The sequence below is a fragment of the Cicer arietinum genome, chromosome 1, assembly GCF_000331145.2.
Source record: "Cicer arietinum cultivar CDC Frontier isolate Library 1 chromosome 1, Cicar.CDCFrontier_v2.0, whole genome shotgun sequence".
Lineage (NCBI taxonomy): Eukaryota > Viridiplantae > Streptophyta > Magnoliopsida > Fabales > Fabaceae > Cicer > Cicer arietinum.
In genome coordinates this window covers 982,605-1,009,792 of record NC_021160.2, presented here as the reverse complement: position 1 = coordinate 1,009,792, position 27,188 = coordinate 982,605, and the positions used below count along the sequence as shown (strand labels likewise).

The 27,188-nt window shown below is 31.1% G+C and overlaps 7 protein-coding genes across 9 annotated transcripts in view; 5 read left to right on the top strand and 2 right to left on the bottom strand.

Moving 5' to 3' along the window:
* The window catches only part of LOC101510618 (uncharacterized), a 2,961-nt gene extending 1,093 nt beyond the window's left edge, over positions 1–1,868 (top strand). For 2 of the 3 annotated variants that reach the window (XM_027337599.2, XM_073368797.1), the window contains exons 3-6: positions 5–666; positions 966–1,114; positions 1,362–1,497; positions 1,583–1,868. In XM_027337599.2, the coding sequence (XP_027193400.2) occupies positions 5–666; positions 966–1,114; positions 1,362–1,497; positions 1,583–1,687 (1,052 nt within the window). In that variant the 3' untranslated portion in view covers positions 1,688–1,868. Of the gene's footprint in view, positions 1–4; positions 667–965; positions 1,115–1,351; positions 1,498–1,582 lie in introns of all 3 variants that reach the window. The other variant, XR_012163170.1, reaches the window with a different exon arrangement.
* A 347-nt stretch (positions 1,869–2,215) lies between these two features.
* LOC101502784 (leucine-rich repeat receptor-like protein kinase PXC1) lies at positions 2,216–4,349 on the bottom strand. Its single transcript, XM_027337617.2, has 2 exons — positions 3,485–4,349; positions 2,216–3,009 (listed from the first exon to the last, which is right to left on the bottom strand). Exons 1-2 carry the CDS (start codon positions 4,143–4,145, stop codon positions 2,336–2,338), a joined length of 1,335 nt encoding a protein of 444 aa, XP_027193418.1. The 5' UTR covers positions 4,146–4,349; the 3' UTR covers positions 2,216–2,335.
* A 2,231-nt stretch (positions 4,350–6,580) lies between these two features.
* On the top strand, positions 6,581–8,239 carry LOC101510290 (cationic peroxidase 2-like). Its single transcript, XM_004485508.4, has 3 exons — positions 6,581–7,118; positions 7,197–7,362; positions 7,665–8,239. Exons 1-3 carry the CDS (start codon positions 6,726–6,728, stop codon positions 8,081–8,083), a joined length of 978 nt encoding a protein of 325 aa, XP_004485565.1. The 5' UTR covers positions 6,581–6,725; the 3' UTR covers positions 8,084–8,239.
* A 363-nt stretch (positions 8,240–8,602) lies between these two features.
* On the top strand, positions 8,603–11,664 carry LOC101509972 (uncharacterized). Its single transcript, XM_004485507.4, has 4 exons — positions 8,603–8,947; positions 9,036–9,096; positions 9,204–9,348; positions 11,230–11,664. Exons 1-4 carry the CDS (start codon positions 8,755–8,757, stop codon positions 11,476–11,478), a joined length of 648 nt encoding a protein of 215 aa, XP_004485564.1. The 5' UTR covers positions 8,603–8,754; the 3' UTR covers positions 11,479–11,664.
* A 147-nt stretch (positions 11,665–11,811) lies between these two features.
* LOC101509645 (chlorophyll a-b binding protein CP24 10A, chloroplastic) lies at positions 11,812–13,124 on the bottom strand. Its single transcript, XM_004485506.3, has 2 exons — positions 12,679–13,124; positions 11,812–12,475 (listed from the first exon to the last, which is right to left on the bottom strand). Exons 1-2 carry the CDS (start codon positions 12,909–12,911, stop codon positions 11,926–11,928), a joined length of 783 nt encoding a protein of 260 aa, XP_004485563.1. The 5' UTR covers positions 12,912–13,124; the 3' UTR covers positions 11,812–11,925.
* A 1,326-nt stretch (positions 13,125–14,450) lies between these two features.
* Positions 14,451–20,377, top strand: LOC101509107 (uncharacterized). The gene is made up of 10 exons (XM_004485505.4): positions 14,451–14,855; positions 15,006–15,539; positions 15,658–17,312; positions 17,427–17,557; positions 17,960–18,026; positions 18,666–18,753; positions 19,019–19,179; positions 19,425–19,568; positions 19,771–19,899; positions 20,036–20,377. The coding sequence occupies exons 1-10, from the start codon at positions 14,621–14,623 to the stop codon at positions 20,195–20,197; spliced, it is 3,306 nt and encodes a 1,101-aa protein (XP_004485562.1). The 5' UTR covers positions 14,451–14,620; the 3' UTR covers positions 20,198–20,377.
* A 3,331-nt stretch (positions 20,378–23,708) lies between these two features.
* Positions 23,709–25,212, top strand: LOC101508788 (non-specific lipid transfer protein GPI-anchored 31). The gene is made up of 3 exons (XM_004485503.4): positions 23,709–24,152; positions 24,354–24,380; positions 24,868–25,212. The coding sequence occupies exons 1-3, from the start codon at positions 23,807–23,809 to the stop codon at positions 25,038–25,040; spliced, it is 546 nt and encodes a 181-aa protein (XP_004485560.1). The 5' UTR covers positions 23,709–23,806; the 3' UTR covers positions 25,041–25,212.
* The last annotated feature ends 1,976 nt before the right edge of the window (positions 25,213–27,188 follow it).

Below are 27,188 nucleotides of genomic sequence, written 5' to 3'. Positions count from 1 at the left end.
GCAGGAAGGCGAAAAAATGGTTACCAAGAAAATGACAATTCTATTCATCCTTATACTCCTCCTGAGCTATATGCAGATGTAAATCAGTGGTTTGGACTTGGAGCCTCTTCTAGTGGAGTTACTTCTCTTGATAGTAACCAGAGTCATAAGCAAAACACAGATTCTGATTCTTTAGGCTGCATACTGACACAAATTCCTTTAACGCACCCAGACTTTAGTCATGCTCCAAATCACACTTCCCTCTCTTCGACTTTCTCTGGACCAAGAGGTGGGCATGATGGACATCTGTTTCCTTCTCTTATAGAACCGTCTTATGCTTCAAATATGGAGAGTTCTCATGGTCATTCTTTGGAGGCTGCTTCCTTGCAAACAAATGAGAAGAGAGAAAAATTTCATAGCCATGATGAACACCTCTTAAGTAGGAGTTTCATAAATGAAAGAAAGGAAAATAAAATGCCATTTCACAGTGCAGGTTCTTCTAAGCAGGTAGCTCATCAGTTTGAAAACGAAAATGAAGGTCATAGTGAAGTTCGAGAGGTTAGTCTAGGATTTTCATCAGAAATAGGCTCATCAACTGTACAGGAAAGCTCACCCATAAGCTCTGCTCTGAACCAAAACTCGCTTGAAGCAAACAGCTTTTGCCACCTCCAACAGGCATTGGATCAGGTATTAGAATTGTTTGTGAAAACTTTTTTTGTTTATATTTCTTATGTTCATTTTTAGTTGCAAAACCGCCACCTTTTTGTACTTTATTTTGTGTTATTAAAGTTTTGTATGGGAAATAATGAAAACTTGTTTTCATGTGTTTCCTACACAATTTTGAAAACGGAAAGCAAAATAAAAACAAGGTGAAATTTTTGTAATTTAAAATGAAAACTGAATGTTTTTGTAAACAAAACAAGCCTATGGTTATTACCTATATATGTCCCTTAATGCTGAAAATCAATCACTTTGTTTGATAACAGTTGGATATTAGAACCAAATTGTGCATAAGGGACAGTTTATACCGATTAGCTAAGAGTGCTGAGCAAAGACATAACAATTCAAACGCAAATGCTTGCGTTGGAGATGGTACTGAAGCATGCAAAGACAGAATGGCACAGGATGCAAGCAGGTATTACTCACTTTTATTGCATCAGATTTATCTGTCTCAATTACAAGGTTGCCATTATAAATAAGCATAAAAATTTGAATGACTGTAACGTTATTTCAAGTATTGAGTTCTGCTTATCTGCCATTTGCAGTGTTATGAAAAATATTTGTTTCTGTTATTCACACACTGACCAAAACAATCCTTTTTGGATCTATTTTAAAATTGTGTTTATGAATTAATCTTTTTGATAACACAAAGCTTGATTCAGGTGTACGGGGCTCATGGATATGGAAACCAACACAAATCCTATTGACCGGTCTATAGCACACTTATTGTTTCACAGACCCACGGATCCATCAACGCTGCTTCCAGACGATATTGCACCTTTCAAATCCCATGCCACGGTATGCTTTCATTAATTTTGACGTGTTTCAATGAAGTAGAACGCTATTGTTTGGTTGCAGCCTCATTTTCTGATTTAAATGTCAGATACATGGATCCATGATCGTTCCACCAGTAAAGGCTGAGAAACAGGTGTGTCAGGAAGATTCTTCTACCGGTGTAGAAAAAAATCTTTTAGGGGGTAACACCTAGTGAATGTGAAACCAGCTTTGGCACATTATGCTGTGTAATTTATGCTTTTTGATGCCATGATGTATAATTATTTCGGGCTTACTTGGATCTCATTTTTAATTTGTGATCCATTTTTGCATTGAATGCCATGACACTGATGTACAATTGTAATTTGTAACATGATACTGATGCACATTTTACATCTGCACTGATCATAAGGGAGCAACAATATGATGCATAGTAATGTTGCGCTCACAATTATTTTCATGCAAAAAGATCACAATAATCTTGTGCTGGCGGTGGTCAGTCATCAATTTATTTGAGACTAACATTATTAGATTGTACTTGTCCTATGAATGAAATTTCCTGCGAGTTTTTCACGTAAAGAGTAAAGATCAACTTTAAGTGAGATATGACCATATTTAAGGATTTGTGTCTTTCTTCACATGTTTACCTCTTTTAAATTTTAAATAGCTTAGGTATAAAATGATAGGATTGTAATATTTGTATAGTTTGGGAAATTGTTTAAATATCACAACAATATGTTGATGCTAAGGAAGTATGCAACTTTATTCTTTTGGAGCACTGTACCTTAATGCCAAAAACAAAAAGAACAATACGCTACAGATTTGGATAATTCAAACTTTGATCATCTATCTATCAGTCTATCTATCTTTCATCTCCAATAATCCCTGAGGTACTAGTTGAAAAGGAATCATCAGTTAGAGACCTATCACAAGACACATCATCCTCATCTTCAGATAACAAGTGCACCTGTTGTATTTTCTCAACTTCCCTCACCACCTCTTTCATCTCAGGACGTTTCTCTGGTAACCTCTCAATACATCTCATTGCTATCTGCAGCAACCTTAGCATCCCAGGAAGAGCACTCTTTTGACAAGATATTTCTTTGTCAAATATCTCAGCAGTCCATTCTTCTCTAACAGCTCTATGAACCCAGCTACAAAGATCAACCCCATTAGTCCCTTGTGGAGCTGAACAAACTGATACTTTCCCGGTTAGAATTTCTATTAAAAGTGATCCATAGCTCCATACATCTGATTGCTTTGTAACTTTTCTTGCATATCCATATTCAGGTGATTTGTAAACAACCATATGCTGAGCTGCAATCGGTTGTGCTATTAAAGAGGCAAGGCTAAAATCAGATACAAGAACTGAATAATTTTCATCAAATACTACATTTGATGACTTCAAATTTCCATGAGGGACAATGTTATGGATCTTGTTGTTGAGGTGAAGGTACTCTAATGCTCGAGCTACGCCTCTTGCCACTGATAATCTTGAGTTCCAACTGAATGGAACCCTGTTTCCATCTCTTCCATCTGAAAAAGAAATGAAAACTCGTGTAATAAATAATTGTGATAAGCAATTTTTGGATGGACAAAAGTTACCTATAATAACATAGGTGTTTGTGCTATTCACTAAAAATGTTTATAACTGCTTTAAAAATCATGTCTGATTCAAAGCTTTTCATGTCTATATTTTATATTTTTTTAGGACAACACTAATGATGTTGTAGGTAAGTTTTGTCCTTTTCGGATCCTTATATTAATTTTTCTTTTAAATTTGGCACAATGATTTGTACTTTATAGAATCACGGTGTGCTACCGTAAATTTGATAAAAGCTATACAAAATCATCATTTCCGTGATTTTATCAAACTCACCGTCAATTTAATCATGCCTAAGTTGTTTTATTTGGTATCTGTATGCTGCTTTGTGCATATGATTTTATACAAACTAAGGTACAAAATCAGAATAAAAACCAATAAAAAAGAACCAAGCTGATGTAAAATTACCATAAAGTCTGGAGAAAAGATTTCCATTCTGTGCATATCTATAGAGCATCAACTTCTCATCTCTAGAATGGTAATAAGCAAGCAAAGGCAACAAATTGGGGTGCTTAAGATCAGCAATCATTTGCAATGTCTTTGCAAATTCCATCTTAGTGAATGGTTTCAAGTCCCTTAACCTCTTGACAACAATAGTAGCTCCATTATTATGCAACATAGCCTTATAACTATTTCCCATAATTCCATGACCCAATGCCTCAGCAGAAGCTTTAAGAAGTTCTCCCATTTGAAACTTTATCTCATCATTAAAAAACATTAGTTCCTTTCTCTCTTCAACTGTCATCATTGTTGTTCCTTCTCCTATCTCTATCCTCTTCTCAATACTTCTTGTCTCAACATCTTTCTCTTGTAATTCACTATAAGATGTGTTAATGTGTCTCTTTACTATTTTGTTGAGCTTTTTTGATGTGTTATAGTAAAGTATCAATAGCAATATAATTGCTAGAAGAAGAACTACATTGAGAATTAATAATAAAAGATTGGAATTGTTGTTATTTTTATCTGATGAAATTATATTCTCTTTGGAGTTTCCTTTAGGATCTTCTTGAGCTATAACAAGAAGTGAAAAAGTAGCAATAAGTTGAAGAACAAAAAAAGGAAACTTCATGGTGAAGTTGAGATTGAAAGAGTAATGTTGTAGCTATGACATTGAGATTTTTAGGAATGAAAGTGAACAATCAAACACATTTCTATCTCTAATTCACATAATTGGCAATTTTCCTAAGTTGAAGACAATAACAAGGGTATCTACATGATATTCTTTTGAGAATAACTTTAAGAGATATAATATGATACTAAAATTTACATAGTTTGATACAATACAACCTTGGACATGTCGTGTAAAGCTGTATGTGAAATTGAAAAGGGTGGATTCTTCTTGCTAGACGGCCAATACTGTCTTAGTGTGCAATCAGTGATGCAAATGTGTGAACTAGGCATTTTTCTATACTCCCTCTAGTACTATAATTAGCAGCAACAAAAAAATTGTTAAATCTTAGTTACTATTATAAACAAAATTAATTTTTTTTAATTGTTATTATTCATAATAATTTAATAAATTTAACTTGTGTTTTATATCCAATCAAAAAAATTAATTGTATTTAACTACATTTTTTAATAACTACAAAAATAATATTTTTTTTTTCTTTATAACAGTAACCGGAGAAAGTAGGTAAGAATATGTATTGTTAAATTATATTAGCATCGAAGTTTCGTAATTAAGTATCGTACAACATTTAGCACACATGAGTCTATTATCATACTTCACATTCCCTTAGTACCATAGCAACAACCACTTAGAATTATATATTAATTAAAATATTTATGAAAAAAAAGTTGAGTTTTTTTTTTTTGCATAAAATTTTTTATAAGATAGTTTCCTATGGATAATAGCATGTTATATAAAAAATAGACTGAAATTTAAAAAATATTGAATCAATAATTTAAATATAAAAAAGTATAAGATCAAGAGTAATATTCATAATGGGTGGGTAATTCAATTGATTTAAGCTAGGGTTAAAAATTTGGAGAATCTGATTTCAAATCGGCTGAAAATAAATACTAACATAATAGTTAATTATCAATTTTGATTTTTTTTTATATAAAAATAGTAACATTTCTAAAAAATGATGTGCTTCTTTTGTCTATATATATTTTAGGGTTAAATATTTTTTAGTCTCTACAAAATTATGACTTTTCAAGTTTAGTCTTAAAAAAATTTAATTCATTTTTAGCATTTATTTTGATTTCATTTTAAAAAATAAATAAATTTTATTTAATTCTATATTTTATTGATATAATTTATTTCAACTATTATATTGTAAGATTATCCTTTGGTTTTCAGAGTCATTTCTCAAAATATAACTATGATCTATCATTAAAAAATTGATAAGTAAGTGGATTATCTCATTTTTGAATTTTTTCTGGAAGTTTCTTACCTAACTAGTTTTACATATACCTTCCTTTTACATCAAATATATGTGACACTTAACACGTCAAGAACAAATATATCATTTATTTAATTAAATTCATAAATGAAAATTAATTGACCCTTACATTTTTTTTATAGATTCTTTCTACACATGAAGTAATCTTATTTTAGGCACATATAATATTAAATGCAAATACTTCTTTTAGTATGAATTTAAATTCCAATTCACTATATGTTATAGAAATTAACCCCAATTAGTATCAATTGATCGTTACATATTTAAGAGAAAAACAAAAATTTACTAATTTTAATTAGAATTATATAAATATATATACAAAAAACGCGTGGAAATTATACTCTTTCTGTTTCTATTTTCTATTTATAAAAACAAAAATATGTATTTAATTTAAATATATGAAACATCAACTAACATCTTTCCAAAAAGTCAACGCGGAAAGCAGTAGCTGGAAAATGGAGGTGAAAGGATCCAGTCATGTAATTTTGCATGCATTGCAGGGAGAGGAAAAAGACAAACTTAGCCATCTAATTCCAAAGTGCCCTATGATTAGACTTACATCCATTATAAATTATAATTATAAGAAAAAGTAAACCACACTTTTGACTAAATATATACCCATTCCCATATTCCACACGCTTAAACCAATTACACTTTAGCTCAATCTTTTAACAATGTGATACAATCATTTAGACATCCAAATCATACTTAATGGTATGAAAATCACAAATTAAAAGAATTAGAAAAAGAGACAGTAATAAATAATAAATGACATAATAAAAAAAATATTTATGGTTGATTGATATTATTATAACATTACAACAATTTGAGACATAAAAAATATTTAAATTGGACAATACAAACACAAATTTTGAGAATATATATATAGGTAGCACGAGAGGAAATTGCATAAATTAACCTTGGAGGACTCATTCACATTGTGACCCACCATTATCCATTATCCAATATCCATATATCAATATTCCAATTATCTTCCACTTACAAAACCAACTTGTACACACGAGCCAGCCGTCTTTGCTTACTCAATCTCTTCATTTTGACCCCAAATTTCCATATATAACACCTGCATGCCATTTCATTGCATTCCACACTAATTTTCTACTCTATCATAATTCACCTAAATCTTAAAGTCTTAAGCAACTATATTATATATATATTTCACTTAGCTTGCAATTATTTCAACACTCTTGATTAATTTCCTTACAATACAATATAAATTAATGGACGGTAGTAGTTTGTTTAAGGTTGTGTTTGTTTTGAGCATTGTGAATTTGACAGTAGTGCATGGCCAAGGGACACGTGTAGGATTCTATTCAAGCACATGTTCAGAAGCTGAATCCATTGTTAAGTCGACAGTTACATCACATGTTAATTCTGATTCATCTTTGGCTGCTGGATTACTTAGGATGCACTTCCATGATTGCTTTGTTCAAGGTTGTGATGCCTCTGTTCTCGTTTCTGGCTCTGCCACTGAAAGAACAGCACTTCAAAACCTTGGTTTAAGAGGTTATGAAGTTATTGATGATGCTAAGACAAAACTCGAGGCTACGTGTCCTGGTGTTGTCTCTTGTGCTGATATTCTTGCTCTTGCAGCTCGTGATTCTGTCGTTCTGGTATTTAACTAATTCATTAACTCATTAATTATAAATTATTTTTTAATTAGATAGATATTTAATTATTTTATATTATAGAGTGGTGGACTGAGCTGGCAAGTGCCTACTGGACGCCGAGATGGACACGTGTCACAAGCTTCTGATGTAGCAAATAACTTGCTTAGTCCTACTGATTCACTTGATGTCCAAAAACAAAGGTTTGCATCTAAGGGTCTCAACACTCAAGATCTTGTCACTCTAGTTGGTAAGTCATCAACTTTTCACAATATACTATTATTTATTATAATAATCTTTAAAAAAAACTACTATTACTCTTAATTTATTTATGAAAGACATTTGAGTTATAATTTTGTCAACAATCATTGATCTATCTAATATATTTTGTAGACAAAATTAAGGTTGGACTTTAGTGCTCTTGACAAATTAAACTGATCTAAAATTTTATACTATTATTCCAATTCCAAATTCAATTATACATGACTTAGTCTCTAAGAAAATAACATGTATTCAAAAACTTACTATATAAATTTTTTATTGAAAATATAGGGGGACATACTATTGGTACTACTTTATGTCAATTATTCAGTAACAGATTATACAACTTCACTGCAAATGGTGGTGCTGATCCTTCCATTGACTCTTCATTTCTTCCACAATTACAAACATTATGTCCTCAAAACAGTGGTGCTTCAAACAGAGTTGCATTGGATAATGGAAGTCAAAACAAATTTGATAATTCTTACTATGCTAATCTAAGGAACGGGCGTGGAATTCTTCAATCTGATCAAGCACTTTGGAATGATCCTTCTACAAAGATATTTGTGCAGAGATATTTGGGTTTAAGAGGGTTACTTGGATTAACATTTAATGTTGAATTTGGAAGATCAATGGTGAAAATGAGCAATATTGGAGTGAAGACTGGTTCAGATGGTGAAATCCGCAAGATATGTTCAGCTTTTAATTAAGTGTAGAATAACACAAAAATGCATAACTGATTTTGATTGATTAATCTATGTTGTGGCATTTTTGTCATTCAAGTGTATAATATTTACTTTTCATGATTACAAGAAATATGTTCGAAGTGTATAACAAATAAAAATGAAAATGTGAGTTTTCAACAACCGGTCCCTTTGTTTTGGCTTTATACATTAAGAGTAAATAATGGACTTTGTTTCAAATTTTATCATAAAAAAATTTATTTTTTTAAATCAAAAATCACTTTTTGACCGAAATTAACTAAAAGGACAAATCTAATTAATGTAAGGACCAAAATAAAAAATAATTAAGGAATTAAAGTAAAACTAAGAAAATAAGTTAATATTCTAAAAGAATAATTTAGTCTAATAATAAATAAACACACCGTGAATTCTGAATGTTAGGCAACCATCGTCTTAAATAATAATAAAAAAGATGGTAATATTTATGTTATGAAATAAAAATATTTAAGTAAAAGTGATAGTGCATGGGCATTAAATGGTATTATTATGGTTGAAAGTGTGAATAAAGAAAAAGAAGAAGAAGAAGAACGTTGGAGAGTCCGCCCTAATAAGTAGTTCTCCGTTTATGTCGCCATAGATTATATTATTGATTTTAGATATCGCAATTCTCATTCTCATCAATTCTAATTTCTATCGCAATGGCTACATCTACTTTCTCCAACACTTTGTTTTCTCCAATTTCAACTAATCCTTCTAAAACCAATTTTCCACTCATCAATTTCCCCCTTTCCAGATCCCTATTCAGACAACCACTTACCACCACCTTTTCTTCCTCCGACGCTGCCGCCAATGCTCCTCAACAAAAAGACACTACTACCCCCATTGAATTAAGTAAGTATTATTACCATTCTTCTTCTTCTTTTCTCTCTTTCATTTATCAAAATTCACAATCATTCATCAAAATTTGTAACTATTCTAGGGTATCCTGCATTCCCAAAAGTGTTAGATATCAATAGCATTCTTGACATTTTGCCTCACAGGTAATTCATTATTAAGCTTACTCAACTCAATATTTTCTATTTTTATTTCTGAATCATTCATTCATTCAATCAATCAATCATAATTGTTTCTCCTTTCTTAAATTCAGGTTTCCATTTTTACTGGTAGATAGAGTCATTGAATACAACCCTGGAGTTTCTGCAGTCGGTATCAAGAATGTCACAATCAATGACAATTTCTTTCCTGGACATTTTCCAGAAAGGCCCATCATGCCTGGTGTTCTCATGGTTGAGGTACTAAACTGCTCTGCTTTCTTTTCTTTCTATTCAAATTCTTCTCGACCTACGCCAACACAATTATAGGTGTTTATGATGCAAAAACTACTTTAGATTGAACTATATTAATAGTTTGGTTTAGTTTTGTTTTTAAAAACCATTTTCCAATAAACTTCAGTTATGAAGCTGTTTGAAAGTGATTTATAAATGAGTTTAACATTTTGAACAAGTTTTAAGTTAAAATCGGTTTCGAACGATTTCTTTGGAAAAAGAATTTTGAAATTCTTTTGACAAAAAATATTTAGAGTTTTTTCGAGAAAAAGTTTTTGATTTCTTTTAAGAATTTTTTTTGGAGAAAAATAGATATAAAATATTTTCGATTACTTTTTGAAAATTAATTTCGAATTCTTTTAACCAAATTTTTTCGAAAAAAACAGATGTAAAAAGTTTTTGAGAGAAAGTTTCGATATTTTAAAAAAAAATCAAATTTTTTTCAGAAAAAAATATTTTTGATTTTTTTCTTAAAAAATTTTCCAAGAAAAAATAAATTTCAAAAATTTTGTAAGAAAAAAAATATTGATTGAGTTTAAAAAAGTTTAAAATTGTTAAAGTGGTATTTGAATTAATGTAGTTAACTGATTTGTTTTAAATATGTGATTCTATTCATGAACCATTTAATTGGATTGATTTTTTATGGTGTAGTGCAATCCAATTTATAGATATGATTCAATGAATCATATATTTTACACACAACACAACATCAATACATTGACCATATTTAGTTAATTCATTTTCTCTTATTATTATCAGTATCGACGTGTCAGTATTAGTATATGATCTTCATAGGACCTAGCAAATGAGAATATATGTCAATTTGCCAAAACACAACTAGTAAAGATTTAGGATAAATAAATTTAAACAAGTTACCGAATATGCTTTTCAATATTTTAATACTGTTTGATTGCTTTTCAATTCTCTCCACCAGGCACCATGAATGCAAATACACACTAAGAAGTGTCTTATATTAGCTTGTTTTCCCTGATTTAGTTGGGCTGCGGCTATTTCATATTGTTGATGAATCGATATTTCATACTGCCTTTTCCTTGCGAATCATATCGGTGATTTCCAAATGTTGTTCTTGGTGGATTTAGAGAAGTCTTAGTTCTTTCTTTTCATAAATTATAATTGCTTGTCAAAAATTTCGCTGATGATCGTTCCTACAAGTCTTTTTCTTCCTTGGTTATACAACCTTCCTTCCAACTAGTTGTTCAAGTCGATGATCATTTGTAGCAACTTGTTGAGTTGCCTTTCCAGTTATGGTCATCTATTCGACATCTCCAATATCCTCAGGGTTGTCTTTCCAGCCATGCTTTGTGCAGCCCATATTATATTTTCTTTTATAAGGCTTTATTTGTAACAAGCTTAAAGCTAGTTGTCTTTAGCTTAGCTTGAAGAGTACTGTTAGAATATGTGAAAGTTATCTCATAATCATAATATTGAAGATGTACCTTAATAATTTAAAATATCTTGAATTCTCTCTGAGGATTGCTCTCTGAAACTACTGCAGTAGTGGCTTCACTGGACCAGCTTACAATATCCCTTGATTCCTTGTTAGATGGTAGAAAATATAGATTACTGATTTATGATTTACCATACTTAAATTCTTATTTCTTAAAATACCTCTGGAGTTGATATAAATAACCGGTGTATGTAATTTTCTATGTTTGCGGATAAGCTTGAGAACTGTTTTTTTTATGCAAACAACCTTCTAGAAGTTTCATTTGATCAGGAACAATCTCATACCTGGACAGTAAGAAAGTAAATAAAAGAAAAAAATTAAATATGCTTTGTTATAAAACGCTTTAAAAGTGGACATGAATGTGAGGTCTTTTGCTGCAGGCAATGGCACAAGTTGGTGGTGTGGTAATGTTGCAGCCTGATGTGGGTGGTTCTCGTCAAAACTTCTTCTTTGCCGGAGTAGACAAAGTGCGATTTCGTAAGCCCGTGATTGCAGGAGACACCTTAGTTATGAGAATGACACTTACTAAGTTGCAAAAGCGATTTGGAATAGCCAAGATGGAAGGTAAGGCATATGTTGGAGGGGAAGTTGTATGTGAGGGTGAGTTTTTGATGGCTATGGGGAACTAATAACTATAGAACATTCCTTCCTACTGAAAACTCAGATGATTTTGCTTCATCTTTTAGTTAAATGCTTCTGCTTTTGAATGCAGAATATTGTGAACGTCTTTAATGTCTGGATTTCCAATGAAATCTATCTTCATACTTTGATTTGTTTTCAGTGTTTATTTATTTATGCAATCCAATTTATCTTTACATTTTTTACCTTCTTGCAAATGGCAAAGGCAAATGTTAAGCTTTGTATGCAAATTAGCTTGACACACATGGTGAAACAGATATTTTTTCAAGGTAAAAGCAAAATATATATACTAACACTACATCTAGGAACATACACAAAGTACATGCATCCAAGATCATAACATAGAATTAAATCTGTCATGGGTAACACACTTAGGGCAAAGATTCATTTGCAATTGTCTAGCTTCTCAGTTCAATTATCTACATGAATTGTTTTGTTTACAAGCCAAGAGCGCCAAGGGGCGTCTTCCCTTGTCCAGCTTCAAAGTAGAAAATCAACATAGCCAACATAGCAATCCTAGCATGCTTAATCTCAGCCAGTTTCAATCTCTCTAGCTTGTCTGTATCTGGAATGTAAACCCCATTTTGGATGGTTCCAGCAAGTGACAATGGATCAAAGAATTTTCCCCCAGGGTAGCCTTGATCACCAGTGGCATTGGCAAAGTTCTCGGCAGTTTTTGACCATGGAGTGGCCCATTCGATTGACTGCGAATCCGGGTTGAAGAAATCAACCCATCTCTTGCTTTCTACCCACCCCATGAGAATCAACTGGGTGCCTAGAAGAGTACCAAAGGAGAAAGGAGCAATTGCATTGGGGTCAGCTCCGGCCTCAAACCATGGAACTCCACTCCAAGCCTGCCCGACAAAGATCCCTAGAACGGCAGCCATTGCCCACCTCCCATGAATGAGCTCGGCTTCTCTGTACCATTTGAGAAATGATGGGTCCTTGCCAAGGCCTAGTGGGTCAAAACCAAAGTCACCTGGTAGCCTGCAATTGAAAAAACATTAAGTAAAAATTCTGAAAGAAACTTAGAAGGGAAAAAGAAAAGAGAGCTTCTTTTTTCATCACAAAGTCTCTTTAGAAGTACACGTCCGGAAAAACATAGTTTTATTTTTCCTCTAAGTATATTTCTGTAAACATGTATGATTTTTTAAAAGCAATTGAGAATTTGATCAGATGGGTGGACTTACGATCCATCGAGCCATTCCGGGTCGATGAAATTTCCACCCCCTCTAACACCAGGGATCCATGATTTCTTTGGTGCTGCAGCAGCAGCAACAACAAGTCTTCTAGGACTAACAGCTGCAGCACCAACTTTGCCTCCAATGGCAGTAGCTAACAGCAGAGTTTGGCTCCTCTTTCCTCCACATAAGAAGGAAGATCCCAAACCATTCAACACTGCACCAGATGTTGCAGCTGCCATTTCTCTTCTCTCTGCTCTGAATAGATAGTGAGAAAATGCTAATAGAGTCTGGTTTTGAAGTTCACTCTGCAATTGAACCACTTGGTTGGAGAGTATTTTTATGTGAGTGGCTGTGAAGTGGGAGAAAATGTGAAGGGGTTTTCATAGAAAGTCCAAGTAGGACAATGAAATCTGTTGAAGAAATCTTAAGCTATCGTGGATAGATTTCGGACCAATAGGAATTGGATCTCCATCCTCAGCTGATGTTGGCTATCAACCACGTGGACACTTTGTTCCATTCTACTATTAATATTTCTATCTTTTGATATTGTTTATGTTTATTTAGAAAGATAATTTGAAAGACACAAGCAAATACAAACAAAACCAATTTAATGAAGCAAGATATGTGTGGCTCTAAAATCTTCACCACACAAAATATGGTATTAATGTAGTATTTGCTATTTTTTACACACACACTTGTATATACACGTGTGTGTATATAGATATATATGAAGAGATTAAATTATATTGATAAAATACTTGGATACTGATATATTGTTCAGTAAATTTTTATCGGATGTTTCAACAAATTTTCCAAGGTAAATATTATCTAACAAACGTTTAGAAGAGGAGGAGAAGCAAGCCTCATTGAGATCTTTAATTTATGATTAAAAAAGTAAAATAGTTATTAAGTAGAACCATTTTTATTAAAAATATAATTAGCAATACAAATAGAAGTTGTTGTAAATGTGTTGAAACTTGAGACTATCTGGACGGGTAGTCACAATTACATCATTCACTTGTTTATACTATACTATAAAGTTGTTTATATTTTGTAGAGCTACTTTTAAGTTTTAACTTAGTATGTATTTAAAAAAAAAATACTATAGTCTTGTTCAAAAGTATATATTTACAAGATAAAATTGTTTTTAGAGGATTAAAAAATTGTATATTATTCGCACGTGTACTTCAGAGAAGATACTTTGATTAATTTTTTAACTATCTGTGTTACTTGAGAGGAAGATACTTCGATTAATATGAAATTAAGAAATAATCAAAAGATGTTTCAAATAGAGGATACAAATTCCACTTTAGTTTCACTGGACACTCTAACTACTTAATTTCTAAAGTTGTTTCTAAGTAAACTGTACTCTAAGTTAGACAGAAAATATTTCATACAAGAAGCATAAAGGAAAAATAAATTGAATAATTGATAAAAATTATCTTATACTAATTTTAAATAAAATATTGATGATTTTTTTATTATAATCACGTTAATGTTCTATCCCTACATACTATAATCACGTTATTCGTGATTTTTTATTAACACTAACATTTATTCACAAACTAAGATCTATCTTCAAGTTACTTTTTTGGATCTTAAATATAAAATAAAAGTAAAGTAAAGTGATGCATTTAATCTATCAATGTCATGTCAGAGTGAGAATTAATAAGATATTTTTTTACGGAAAAATTAATATGAATTAATAGACAAAAATAAAAAATATATCGACATGGATGGTGTTAATGACGTGTATGGCGCACAAGTTTTCAAGTTTTGAATAATTATTGTTTCTTTTCCTTCATCGTTCTCTTCACTCTTCTTAGTTCTTACACTTAAAACACACACAGTTGCAACTTGCATGCATTAAGGAACAACTCCTAATCCCAGAAAATAAAATCAAATAAATCAATCAATTAATGTTAATTAATTATATTTTGGTGAAATAATGAGTGATCTATTCTTCTCCACAAGAAGCTTTCATTGTCTATGGCTTCCATGCCCCAATCTTCTTCCTCCTAAACCACTTTCTCAAACCCTTCCATTTTCTTCTTCATTCCCATTTCCAAGATCACGCTTCACCTTCACCTCAACCAACCACACCCATATACTTCCCAATTCCACTTCATCCTCAACCCCTATTCCTCAAGAAGACGAAGAAGTTCATGTCATCTCTTCAACTCGTACGTTTATTTCACTCTCAAGTTTCTATCTTTTTCCATTTTTATTTCTTGGGTTTATGTCAATTTTCTATTTTAGAAAGTGGGTCTTTTTTTGTTGATATTTGTGTGTTTTTTTTCTCAATATATTTGAGCTTCTGCTTACGTTTACAGAGTGTTCGGATGGAAGTTTTGTGTTCAGATTTGGTAATGCTAGTGAGATTAGAGAAATGATAGCTGAATTAAACCAACAGAAACTTGTGGAGGAAAATGTTGAGGAAGTAGGTTTTAGTGCTTTGGTGAGTGATGGTGTTGAAAAGTTGACTAATGAGGATGATGGTAACTTAGGAGAAGAAATTGAATCATCTTCAACTGTAGTAGTTGCTGTTGCTGATCAAAATCCCCACCTTTTCGTGAGTGAAAAGGAAAGTGTTGTTGTTCTTGATAGTGATCTTGTTACACCTGTGATCAATGATTTGCAGAAGGTTGATGGACATTTGAAGTTGGATTCAGTTGAGGATGGTGATTGTCAAAATGGAATTTGTAGTGAAGATGTTGCTGAGCCTAATGTTGTTCCGAGTGTGTCGAAGGAAGATTATCGAGTTGATAGTTACAAAGAAGTTGTTGTCTCAACAGTTTCTCCAGAGTCAGATATGTTTTCTGATCTGAGTAGCCGTGCTTCTATGGAAGTTGAAGAGAAAGAAGAAGGTGATATTTTGGCTTATGTGGTGTCTTCTTAATCAGCGTTGTCCATTGAAGTTTTTGATAGTTATTGTTCTGTTTGTCAGGTAGAAGCCTAACATTGAAGTTGCTCATATCTCTACAGTTGACAACAGTCGTGGTGTGGATAGAGAAGCAAACAGCTCAGCTGGTGGTGTTGATGTTGCTGACTTAACTGAATTGGTGCAAGTATCCACTTCTTTAGAGTCTGATATTTCTGTCATCAGAAGAACAAACAACCTTCCTGGTAGCGTTGATGCTGATAAAAGTGAATTGGAACCATTATCCACTTCTTTAGAGTCTGAGAAAGATGATTATAGCGCAACTGACAACCTCACTGGCAGTGTTTACAATGGCGTAGCTGAATTGGTGCCAGTATCCACTTCTTCAGAATCTGAACAGGTTGCTTATAGTGCAACAGACAATCTTATTAACAGTGTCGATAATGACATCAGTGAATTGGCACCAGTATCCACTTCTTTGGAGTCTGAGCAAGATGATTATAGTGCAACTGACAACCTCACTGGCAGTGTTGACAATGGCGTAGCTGAATTGGTGCCAGCATCCACTTTTTCAGAATCTGAACAGGTTGCTTATAGTGCAACAGACAATCTTACTAACAGCGTCGATACTGACATCAGTGAACTGGTACCAGTATCCACTTCTTTGGAGTCTGAACAAGTTGTTTATAGTGCAACAGACAATCTGGCTGGCAGCGTCGATGCTGATGTGAGTGAACCGGTGTCAGTATCGACTTACTTAGAGTCTGAACAAGTTGATTATAGTGCAACAGACAACCTCACTGGCAGTGTTGACGCTGAGTTAAGTGAATTGATGCCAGTATCCTTCTCTTTTGAATCTGAAGAAGTTGATTATAATGCAACAGACAATCTGGCTGGCAGTGTTGATGCTTCAGTAAGTGAGTTAGTGCCAGTATCCACTTCTTTAGAGTCTGAACAAGTTGATTATAGCGAAAAAGACAACTTGACTGGTAGAGTTGATGACATCATAAGTGAGTTTGTGCCAGTATCAGTTTCTTTAGATTCTGCTATAAACAACCTGACTGATGGTGTTGATGCCAAGGTTAGTGAACCGGTGCCAATATCCACTTCTTTAGAGCCTGAGCAAGTTGATTATAGTGCAACGGACAACATGACCGACAGTGTTGATGCTGACATAAGTGAATTGGTGCCAGTATCCACTTCTTTAGACTCTGAACAAGTTAAATATAGTGCAGCAGACGACCTGGCCCCTAGTGTTGATGATGGCATAAGTGAGTTAGTGCCAGTATCCACTTCTTTGGACTCTGAACAGTCTGTGAATGGAGAAACGAACCACCTGATTGATGGTGTTGATGCCGAGTTTAGTGAGCCGGTGCCAATATCCACTTCTTTAGAGCCTGAACAAGTTGATTATAGTTCAACAGACTACACGACTGACAATGTTGATGCTGAAATAAGTGAATTGGTACCGACATCCACTTCTTTAGACTCTGAACAATCTGTTACTAGTGAAACAAACCACCTGACTGCTGGTGTTGATGCCGAGTTAAGTGAGTCGGTACCCATATCTTCTTTAGAACCTGAGCAAGTTGGTTACAGTGCAACAGATTACCTGAATGGTGGTGTTGATACCGACTTAAGCGAATCAGCACCAGTGTCTACTTCTTTAGGCTCTGAACTCCATGCTAATGATGATGAAACAAGTCACCACGTTGTGGATGACTCAGTTGATGCAAGTAAAACGAGGAAGTCGGCATTGGTTGGTCTTATTCCCTTTCCTAATAGAGGGTTAAAATTCACTTTACTTTGCAAATGATTTTCTTTCAGCACATTAACATTTCTAATATGGTTTCTGTGTTAATTTTGTGTTTAGCTGGATGATTTGGTTCCATCCTCAGACTTGGAAAACAAAATAGAGGTCGGCAATACAGAAAGCAGTGATGAGGAAAATCCATTACTTATTATTGTACCAGAGGTGCATCCAATTGAGATGGCTAGTAATGGGTAGGCTAACTATCTTTTTCTAATTTATATTCTAATTTATGTTCACTCTTTCACCTTATGGTCTTCAATAGGTGGTTAGGTAAATGTATTCCCGCTGGTAAAACTCTCACCTTTTTCGTTGAAAAGAAATGTTTCTTAGCACATTCTAGTTGCTGAACTTGTTGATAAAACAATGAAGATTTTTGAAGCATGAGAGTTATAAAGTTGTATATGGTGCAAGTAAAATATTGGTGTTGTAAGGAATGAAATGAAACACAATGATTTCTAATGGTCATCTTCAGCAAAAGGCAGAATCTAACATAGTTAAAAAATGCAATTATCTAAGTTTGATGCTCAATAAATTTCGTAGATTTTGGATTGACCCTTTTTCATGGTCCTTACTGGTTAATTGCATGTGTACAGGGAACAAATTTCAAAAACAGAGCTTTTTCTAGTTTCTGGTGCTGCCATCTTGCCTCATCCCTCTACGGTACCTTCTAGACTTTAATATCTTGACTTGTTCAACCAATAAGGATTAAAAATGAAGTTAGGCTAGCTTACAATTGAAATTATTGAGTACATGAATTTCGCTACACTAATTAAATCAAAATTTAAAATTTATATTTTCTAAATTTTGCTAGGGTGTAATGCGGGTTTGCTTTCTGTTAATTATTAATCATTACTGCAAATCTGTGATGTTGCCCTATTCTAACTTATAAAATTATCGTATTGAAAAATTTGTTATTGTCATTGTTCGTGTTTCTGCTCATTGATATGTTTGAAGTTTTTAAATGACAATCTACACCAAAAATTTCGGGGAGTACTTGTGTGTATCCAGTAGATAGAAATATGAAATCATAGAAGTAGATGAAATTTGGAAGGTAATGAAATTGTTAAATTTCTAGGAGTACTTGTGTTGTGTGTCTTTTTTCCCCTCGGCTGTGGGATTTAGCATCAATGTTTTAGCAGTTGGATCTCTCAAATGCAGTATTTACTCATGTCTAGAACCGCAATATGCAAATCATTTTGCTGAGAAAGTTGACTGCCTACAGTTATTATCTTTTAAATGATGTTTTGCTTGAATCCTTAATGATAGATGGTAATTAAGCGTACTAATAACAATTTTCAGGCATTGACGAGCCGAGAAGATGCTTATTTTATTTCTCGCCAAAACTGGTTTGTTGTGGCCGATGGAGTTGGTCAGTGGTCACTTGAAGGTATCGTTTCTATAATATTCGTTTTTTGGCGTTGTGTGTGTCTGATTAAAGAAGTGCACTTTGATACATAATTTCTGCATTGCATAATTGGTTATTACAAACTCTAACAGTCCAATTGAATCATCAAATACCATTTATTGAAAACATCATTTCCATTTGTAAAACTGAGTAATGAGTACCTTATCCAGTTGCCACTATCAAATCTCTGATCTTTAGTCTTTTTTCAGTTGTGAACCATACTTAAACACCTGAAAAAATTATGCAGGGAGTAATACTGGAGTGTATATCAGGGAACTCATGGAAAAGTGTGAAAATATTGTGTCAAATTATGAAAACATTAAACCTGCGGAAGTTCTTACCAGAAGTGCTGCTGAAACACAATCTCCAGGGTCGTCTTCTGTTTTGGCTGCTTATTTTGATGGACAGGTAGTAAACGATTTTCCGTTTTTGCGATTTTTTTAATTTAGAACAGAATAAGTGGGTAAATCAATGAATGATAACGTCAGTGCCAGATTGAAAGACGTCCTAGTTATTCATTCTATTGATACTTCATTTTCAACTACGTCATAGTATTATGTATCCGTTTGTCCAAAATTATTTTTTAGTATTGATATATTTCTTCTGCAGCATATTTCCAAGGATGTGAATAATCTTTAGCAATTTTATTGCAGGCCCTCCATGCAGCCAATGTCGGTAACACTGGATTTATCATTATAAGAGATGGTTCCATCTTCAAAATATCAAATGCCATGTTTCATGAATTCAGTTTTCCGATACATATAATGAAAGATGATGATCACTCCGAAATCATCCAGGTATGTAATCTACATCATAACATTTTCTCCTATAGCCATGAGCTTTTGCGTAAACTTCATTTGAACATTGAGGCTCAAAATTATAGAAGTGACTTGGAGGATTTTAAATTCCTAACTAATTAATAAAGTTCAATAAACCTACAACGCTAATTTGGATAAATTGATTGATTACGATAGAAACTCAATGTAAAATGTGTTTCAGGAGTACAAGATCGATCTAAACGATGGTGATGTGATTGTATTTGCCACAAACGGCCTTTTCGACAATCTTTATGAGCAAGAAATAGCATCAACTATATCAAAATCACTACAAGCTAGCTTGACACCTCAGGTTTATTCTTGCCTTTATGTCTTTCTTTTCCTTTTGATCTGTCTATCTTTCTAATGCTTATAACGAACTACTTCTTCCGGAGTCTAAAACACTTGGTAGCTTGTGCTTATGTGTATGTATGGATAATAACTTGCAGGAAATAGCAGAAATCTTGGCTACAAGAGCACAAGAGGTTGGAAAATCAAAATCCAGTAGAAGTCCTTTTGGGGATGCAGCCAAGGCTTTGGGCTATGTGGGTTATGCAGGTGGCAAGCTTGATGATGTAACTGTTATAGTCTCATTAGTTCAAACAACATAGCTATATTTCTCTTTTATTTGTCTCATTAATATCTATCTCTATTTCACCTGCACATACAACAGTTTTGTAAATTTATCATGATACTCAAGTGATGCAATTTTTTCCTTCCACCTATTTAGGAATTATTGCTGTATAAAATGAAATAGTGGTTGGTATATAATGGAATGGAATGTTATGGTATTTGTACATTTTTTATTTATCAACCATAGTCATATGATTTGAACATTCATATAACACAAAAGTAGTGACCTAAAAAAAATGAGTTTTGCTTTTTTCCGTTGATGATTGCGGTAACATGCTGGTTGACAATACAATAATAATGTAAGGAATGATTACCCCAAATCTAGTTTTAGCATTCTTGTTGACACAACAGCATTGTAAGAATTATCATGAATACCTAGTTACCTTTGTAGTAGTATCCAACTTTTTTTCCTTTACCTTTTTGCTTTTTGAGGCACACCAAACCAACACAACCTGTAACAGGATGGTGGGTATGCTTCTATATTTTTTTTACAACTTGTGATTTTGATTCCTAAGAGCATCTACAACGGTGAACTCAATATGGGTTCTTTAGATGGGGTCCACTGTGCCACATCATCTTGAAGCAATTCACTCATTTTTTACTCCAACGGTGAACTCAACATGATTCAAGTTCTACTATGCCACATCACCTTAAATCAACTCATTCATTTTTTACAGTTTAACTTTTAAAAAATCATATTATATTTCATTACTTTAATTTATACATTAATATTTAATTTTATTATAACTTAAAATATTAATTTAAATGGAAAAATAAATAAAAAAGTACGTTAATAAAAACTTTAATAAACTTCTGTAACAAAAATTGTGAAAAAAAAGTATGAGTAACAAATTGTTTCTATTAATGAGTTAACAATCGTAATTAAAGGAGAAAAAAAAGGCTAACGGTGGTATATTAACTAAAAAAAAAGCTAATGGTTACAAAATTATTATTATTTAATAAATAAAAAAGAAGTTAACGTCTATAAATTAATAAAAAAATGATAAATTTATTATTATTAATAAAAGGTAGCGGTTATAATTATATTATTATTAAATTGTGAAAGTAGATAGAAAAAACAAAAACAAAAAGTAACCGCTACGAAGCACCGTTCCTTCCTGACAGTACCGTGATGACACCTTGGCACAACTCCAACGGTGAACCCACAAAAAACTGGAAGTTAAGTAATTACACACTGGCGGACGAACTCATTTTCACTCCCGTTGTAGATGCTCTAATCATTCACACTCTTTATTTTTATTTTGATAAACGGTGTCCAAAATATGTTTTTGCATAGGAATGAATGTCCATCATCCCACAAAATGGTTAAGAAATCCGAAAATCTATTACTTGTGTCACACCACATTAATTTAAAATGGTTCAAGGGATCTATTATCATTCACATTTTTTTTAATGGTTCAATCTTTTCTTTTGATTTTTGTTACCTAGTGTTTATTTATCTTGTTTGTGTGACAATAATATATATCATTAATTTCTTATATTGAATTTCACTGATACAATTTTAAAATACTTGATTTATTTTAAATATGAAATTACAATTAATTTTTATGTGTATATTTTACAAAAAAAGTAAAAAAATGAATTAGCTTCACTGTTGAGAAGCATAAATTAACATGATGGAAAAACATGAGGCGTGGTGCTTTTTATGGGACCGGACCAATGCGAACTATCATTAAAGATACATAATCACATGAACTACTCATGCTCTCCATAAAGTGTCATATTGAATGTCTATATAGTTTATTTATTTATATGTATGATTTCATGGGTAGTAAAAAGGAGTTTATCGGTTTTCATGAATTGGAGAAGAATGAAAAAAGACGCAAGAAGGCAGAATATTAGAGTAGAAAAGCAACATTACACCATATTCACGTTCACATTTACATTCACATTGATATTGATTGATTGATATATATGTGTGTGCCGTATTATAGAGTTAACTTGGAAAATATAGTAAGACGCGTATACAAGTGCGGTTCAATTTCTACTCCACTAACTAAAATGCCTTGAATATAACAAAAATATTATTTTATTCTATCTTTTCTTTCTGTCGGTGTTTGGTACACACATTAAAATATATATATATATATATATATATATATATATATATATATATATATTTAAATAAAAAAATTACCTTATTAAATAATTACATATATTTTCCAAATTAATTTCGAATAATTTTAAAATTTATAAATTAAGAGAAATTAAATAATGAGATAATTTTTAATAATTTTTAATAATTCTATAATATATGTTTATAAACTGAATAAAATATAAAATATAAAATATATTCTTATAAGTAAATGATTGAAGTACTATTATTATTTATTATAAAAATTTATTTAATTTGTTAAAAAAATTAATACTAAATTAAAATATAATTTTTAATTGTAATTTTATTTATAATATTCTAATTTCAATAGATTTTATTTTTGTAGATTATATAAAATGACAAAATTATCTTTTTAATAAATCATATATATTCTTTTAAAATAATAAAATAAAATTTTAGTTCATATAAAATTTTACTATTTTATTTTTAGTCTCTATAAAAGTTTGCCAACTTTTAATCTTTTAAATTTTCTTTTTCACTTTTAGTCTCTGATTTTAAATCAAATATTGTGTATCCTTTAAATTTTCGAATGATTTTTTAAAATAATTTTTAGGACATTATTAAATAAAATTCCTACACAAATTTAATTTTTTTTAACTAGCAATGAATTAAATATTATTTTTTAAGAGTCAAAAGTTTAAAAATTTATATTTAATTATCTTTTGTTAAAAGAAATTCTAAATTTTTATAAAGAAGTTGTTAAACATATCATAAACATTATTGTAAAAAATCATTTATTAAAATGATACATAATAATTGATTAAAAATCAGGAATCAAAAATATAAAAGAAAAATTTTAAGTAATAAAAAATTGAATTTTTTTTTATAACAACTAAAGGAAAAATATTTAGATTTTATAGAAAATAAAAACTTATTTAATTATTTTTAAAATTAATAATTAATATTTTTTTATACAATTTTTTTTTAATTTACATTTCTATTCTATTACATTTTAATTTATTTTATATTATATTTTATTAATAAATATATTTTTTATTATATCCCTTACTTTTAATTCAATTCATATTCAAGGTAAAAAAATTAAGTCTTGAAATATAATAGGAAAGTCAATATAAACATATTATATTATGAAAGTAAAATTATTTTACAATGTTAATATATTTCCATTAAACTCTTTATTCTTGTCCAAATATTAAGAATTGAAATAATATGCCTTATAAATTAATTCTACACCAACCAACAAGACTCTCATCAATAAAATAGCTTTATATTAAGTATTCAAAAAAATAATACCTTTATTCCTTTTTTGTTTTAGTAATAATTTTATGCTAATAGTATTTTCATAATTTTGCATCTTGAATTCAAAGTATAAAATCAAATAAAAAACAACAAAAACCCCTCATTTCTCTCCACAATCCATTCCCCCACTACCACCTTTATATAATTTAACTAACTCATTCCTCATTCATCATTCTCATTCTTCTCTCTCATGGCTTCAAAATTTTCATTCATTCTCTGCATCTTTGCCATCTTGGCAGTTAATGGTGCTTCACCATCATCACAAAATGCAATAACCCCATCACCTTCAGTTGATTGTTCAACCATTATTCTCAACATGGCTGATTGTTTGTCATTTGTTACAAACGACAGCACCTTAGCCAAACCTGAAGGTTCTTGTTGTTCTGGCTTGAAAACTGTCTTGAAAACTGCTCCATCTTGTCTATGTGAAGCTTTCAAAAGTAGTTCTCAGTTTGGTGTTGTTTTGAATGTTACAAAGGCTTTGACTCTTCCTTCACTTTGCAAAGTCTCTGCTCCTTCTGTCTCTAACTGTGGATGTCAGTTTTCTCTCTTTTTTTCATTTGGCTTTTCTCTTATTTTTATTCCCTTGTTTTACTTTTTTACTGTATTTATGTTTTTTACTATAAAGTTTGGTTTTTCAATTCTTCTGCTGAAGAAAAATGTTTTTTTTTTTTACTAAATCCGAGGTTTGTTTGTGACATGAAAGTAATGAGTTATTTATTCTTTGTTTTTTGCAGTGTCTGAAACCCCTGCCGCTGCTCCTGGTATGTTTCTTTATGTAACTCATGTTTAAATCTGAATACTTTATCCAATTTACAAATATTTAGTTTTAAAAATTTTGTATTGAATTTAGTTACAAATTGAAAATGCTTCATATATATGCTTGATTGATATGGCCTCAAAATATTGAGTAATATATCCAATTTTTTTGTATTTATTTCATATATGTTGTTATGCTCACTGTTTCGTACAGTTTTAAATAAATCATCACAATTGGTTGTGTCCTTTGTAGTTCTTGTATTCTTCGTATGTCTAGTATCAATTCAGTTTAAAGAATTTCAATATTTTAAACTTAATTAATTGTAGCCTTGTCTATTATTTTTAATTTTGTCAATAATTTAATGTGTTGTGTATGAAAAGTCATTTTCTTGAACCAATTTGATTTTTGGAGTTAGATTAATTTCTCTAATTTGAAAATCATGATTAATTTCTCTAATTTGAATCTTATAAAAAATATATATATAATTCTAGGTGCAAGCTTATCCCCAGCATCTTCTCCTAAATCTGCCGAAGCACCAGGTTTGGCCACTCCTGTGAATGAGCCAGCATTAGCACCATCCCACAAGAGTGCAGCATCAGCATTGTTCCCTATTTCAGCTGGATCTTTTCTTGTTTTCCTTTTATCTTTATTCTCAGTCCTTTGAGCCATTTCTAGTTTCATTTTTATACACATGAGAGACTATTTTTATGTTTTTTGAGTTTTACGACTACACTTTAGAACTTTTCTCATTTTATGTGTCACTTGAAGTTAGATAAAATTGAAAATTCATTGTGTGACTTAACCCTATTCATATATACATTTATTTATTAGTAGTATATGTCGGTAGTGGCCCTTATGTGGGTGTGAATGTTATCAATATGATTTGTTGTTGACAAGTACATGTGTCAAAGAGACACAGGCGAATGGCATGTTACATGATAGTGTTGTGGTTGAAATCCAAGATCACACATAAGTGGATCCTGCTTTTTATGGTTGCCACCACAACTACCTTCATTTGCAAAAAGTAATTTTTTGTGTAGACCCTATATTTGGTGTACACTCATTTCACATCCCTATAAAATATTTAATATATAAAAATAATTTTATTTATTATTTCATTTTTTTAAAATTACATTTTTTATTTATAAATTAATAAATTGTGGGCCACAAATAATGTGGCTAATAAGTCGGTAGGAGTATTTATTTCACTAGGTAGGAGTACAAGATTTGAAGATCAATTTTATGTGGCTAATAAGTGTTTCCTATTCTTTTTATTATCTCATGAAACTACAAACTCAATGATATAAGAGTAATCACATGAAGTTTCATTTTATTTATTTGCATTGGATAATTGGAAGAAGAAGTAATTTTGGAATGTGTAAACAACCCAAAAATTCATTCTCGAATTGGATGGTTATTTTAAGAAAATGGTAAGTTAGAGTTAAGGGAGTGTGATAGATAACAGAGAGAGTGCAAATAGCAATTCTCGTAGTAGTAAAAGTTTTCTGTAATAAGTATAGGCCCCATAGATAAATGATGTTATAAAAACAAGCCATGACAATACATTTTCTAATAAATTTGAGAAACATTGGAATTTGGGGATCTAGACTTTGGATTTGAAATTTGAGTTAAAAAAATAAAACTCTTATTATTAACAAAAATGCGTAAAGTAATTAAATAATAAATATCAATTACTAAAATAATGTAATAATAAATAGATAAAAATGATAAAATATTTTAAATGATTTTTTATGACAAATTATATAAAATTGTGGATGGTAAATATTATTTATCTAGTAATCCCAGTCAAACAAGTCTACCTACATTTAACTACAAAGAAAACCCATTTTCAATATTTTTTCTCTAACTCCTTGCCTATTAAAAACGATGCATTTTTGGAAGAACAGTTATATATATATATATATCAAGAGGTATAATAGTGCATGGACCAATAAAAAATGGTATACCAAGAGGTATTATTTATATTATTATTATTATTATTATTATTATTATTATTATTATTATTATTATTATTATTATTATTATTATTATTATTATTATTATTTGGAAAAAAATTATGACAATAAAAATTACCATATAAAAATTTATTAAAATAATTTAATATATTTTAATTATTATGATTTATTTGACTGAAATTAAAAAATAAAAAAAGTTATAATGGGAGGAAATTTAGATGTATATGGATGACACTCTAAAAATTTAGATGTATATTTTAATTATTATGATTTATTTGAACTGAATTTGAATTATTATGACTTATTTTATATAGGATTAGATAGTAATAAATAATAGATTTATGATTATTTCCACTTAATCCACGTTTTAAATATTTGTTTTGCTGTGGGAGAAGCTTTCTCGTTTTTTTCTTTCCTATTTTGAGTTTTGACAGATGGTTTGCAATGGAAGTCCATCCACATTTATTGGATCATGGCTGTAAGATTCCTTGAATTTATCTCTCAAACTACAAGACAATAAAAACCATTACGATATGATATATGAGCCTATTAGGAAAAACAACATAATACTTTATATTTCAATTTATATCATAATTGTTCTCATGATATATTAAAAATTGAATTGCACAACCTATACAGTTTGGCATTAAATGTTGTCCCTAAAACCACCACTTACTCCAAATGTTTGCATTTAAACTATATATATTACCTTGAACTAGGGTAGGTTATGTTTGATAATATGATGCAATGCACAAATATAATTGGTTTAAAACAAAACGGCTTAAATTGATGCCAAACTTTGTGTGCACCGTGATAGTTGGATCTTAGCACAGCTA

What these genes read in the sequence shown, in the direction of transcription:
- LOC101502784 (XM_027337617.2), bottom strand. Translation starts at nt 4,145, where the DNA reads ATGAAGTTTCCTTTTTTTGTTCTTCAACTTATTGCTACTTTTTCACTT. An exon ending in TCTTTTCTCCAGACTTTATG is followed by an intron (nt 3,010 to 3,484) that starts GTAATTTTACAT and finishes TTTCTTTTTCAG; the next exon opens with ATGGAAGAGATGGAAACAGG.
- LOC101510290 (XM_004485508.4), top strand. Translation starts at nt 6,726, where the DNA reads ATGGACGGTAGTAGTTTGTTTAAGGTTGTGTTTGTTTTGAGCATTGTG. An exon ending in CTCGTGATTCTGTCGTTCTG is followed by an intron (nt 7,119 to 7,196) that starts GTATTTAACTAA and finishes TTTATATTATAG; the next exon opens with AGTGGTGGACTGAGCTGGCA. An exon ending in AGATCTTGTCACTCTAGTTG is followed by an intron (nt 7,363 to 7,664) that starts GTAAGTCATCAA and finishes TTGAAAATATAG; the next exon opens with GGGGACATACTATTGGTACT.
- LOC101509972 (XM_004485507.4), top strand. Translation starts at nt 8,755, where the DNA reads ATGGCTACATCTACTTTCTCCAACACTTTGTTTTCTCCAATTTCAACT. An exon ending in CTTGACATTTTGCCTCACAG is followed by an intron (nt 9,097 to 9,203) that starts GTAATTCATTAT and finishes TCTTAAATTCAG; the next exon opens with GTTTCCATTTTTACTGGTAG. An exon ending in CTGGTGTTCTCATGGTTGAG is followed by an intron (nt 9,349 to 11,229) that starts GTACTAAACTGC and finishes CTTTTGCTGCAG; the next exon opens with GCAATGGCACAAGTTGGTGG.
- LOC101509645 (XM_004485506.3), bottom strand. Translation starts at nt 12,911, where the DNA reads ATGGCAGCTGCAACATCTGGTGCAGTGTTGAATGGTTTGGGATCTTCC. An exon ending in CCGGAATGGCTCGATGGATC is followed by an intron (nt 12,476 to 12,678) that starts GTAAGTCCACCC and finishes TTTCAATTGCAG; the next exon opens with GCTACCAGGTGACTTTGGTT.
- LOC101509107 (XM_004485505.4), top strand. Translation starts at nt 14,621, where the DNA reads ATGAGTGATCTATTCTTCTCCACAAGAAGCTTTCATTGTCTATGGCTT. An exon ending in ATCACTCCGAAATCATCCAG is followed by an intron (nt 19,569 to 19,770) that starts GTATGTAATCTA and finishes AATGTGTTTCAG; the next exon opens with GAGTACAAGATCGATCTAAA. An exon ending in AAGCTAGCTTGACACCTCAG is followed by an intron (nt 19,900 to 20,035) that starts GTTTATTCTTGC and finishes AATAACTTGCAG; the next exon opens with GAAATAGCAGAAATCTTGGC.
- LOC101508788 (XM_004485503.4), top strand. Translation starts at nt 23,807, where the DNA reads ATGGCTTCAAAATTTTCATTCATTCTCTGCATCTTTGCCATCTTGGCA. An exon ending in TTCTGTCTCTAACTGTGGAT is followed by an intron (nt 24,153 to 24,353) that starts GTCAGTTTTCTC and finishes TGTTTTTTGCAG; the next exon opens with TGTCTGAAACCCCTGCCGCT. An exon ending in AACCCCTGCCGCTGCTCCTG is followed by an intron (nt 24,381 to 24,867) that starts GTATGTTTCTTT and finishes ATATAATTCTAG; the next exon opens with GTGCAAGCTTATCCCCAGCA.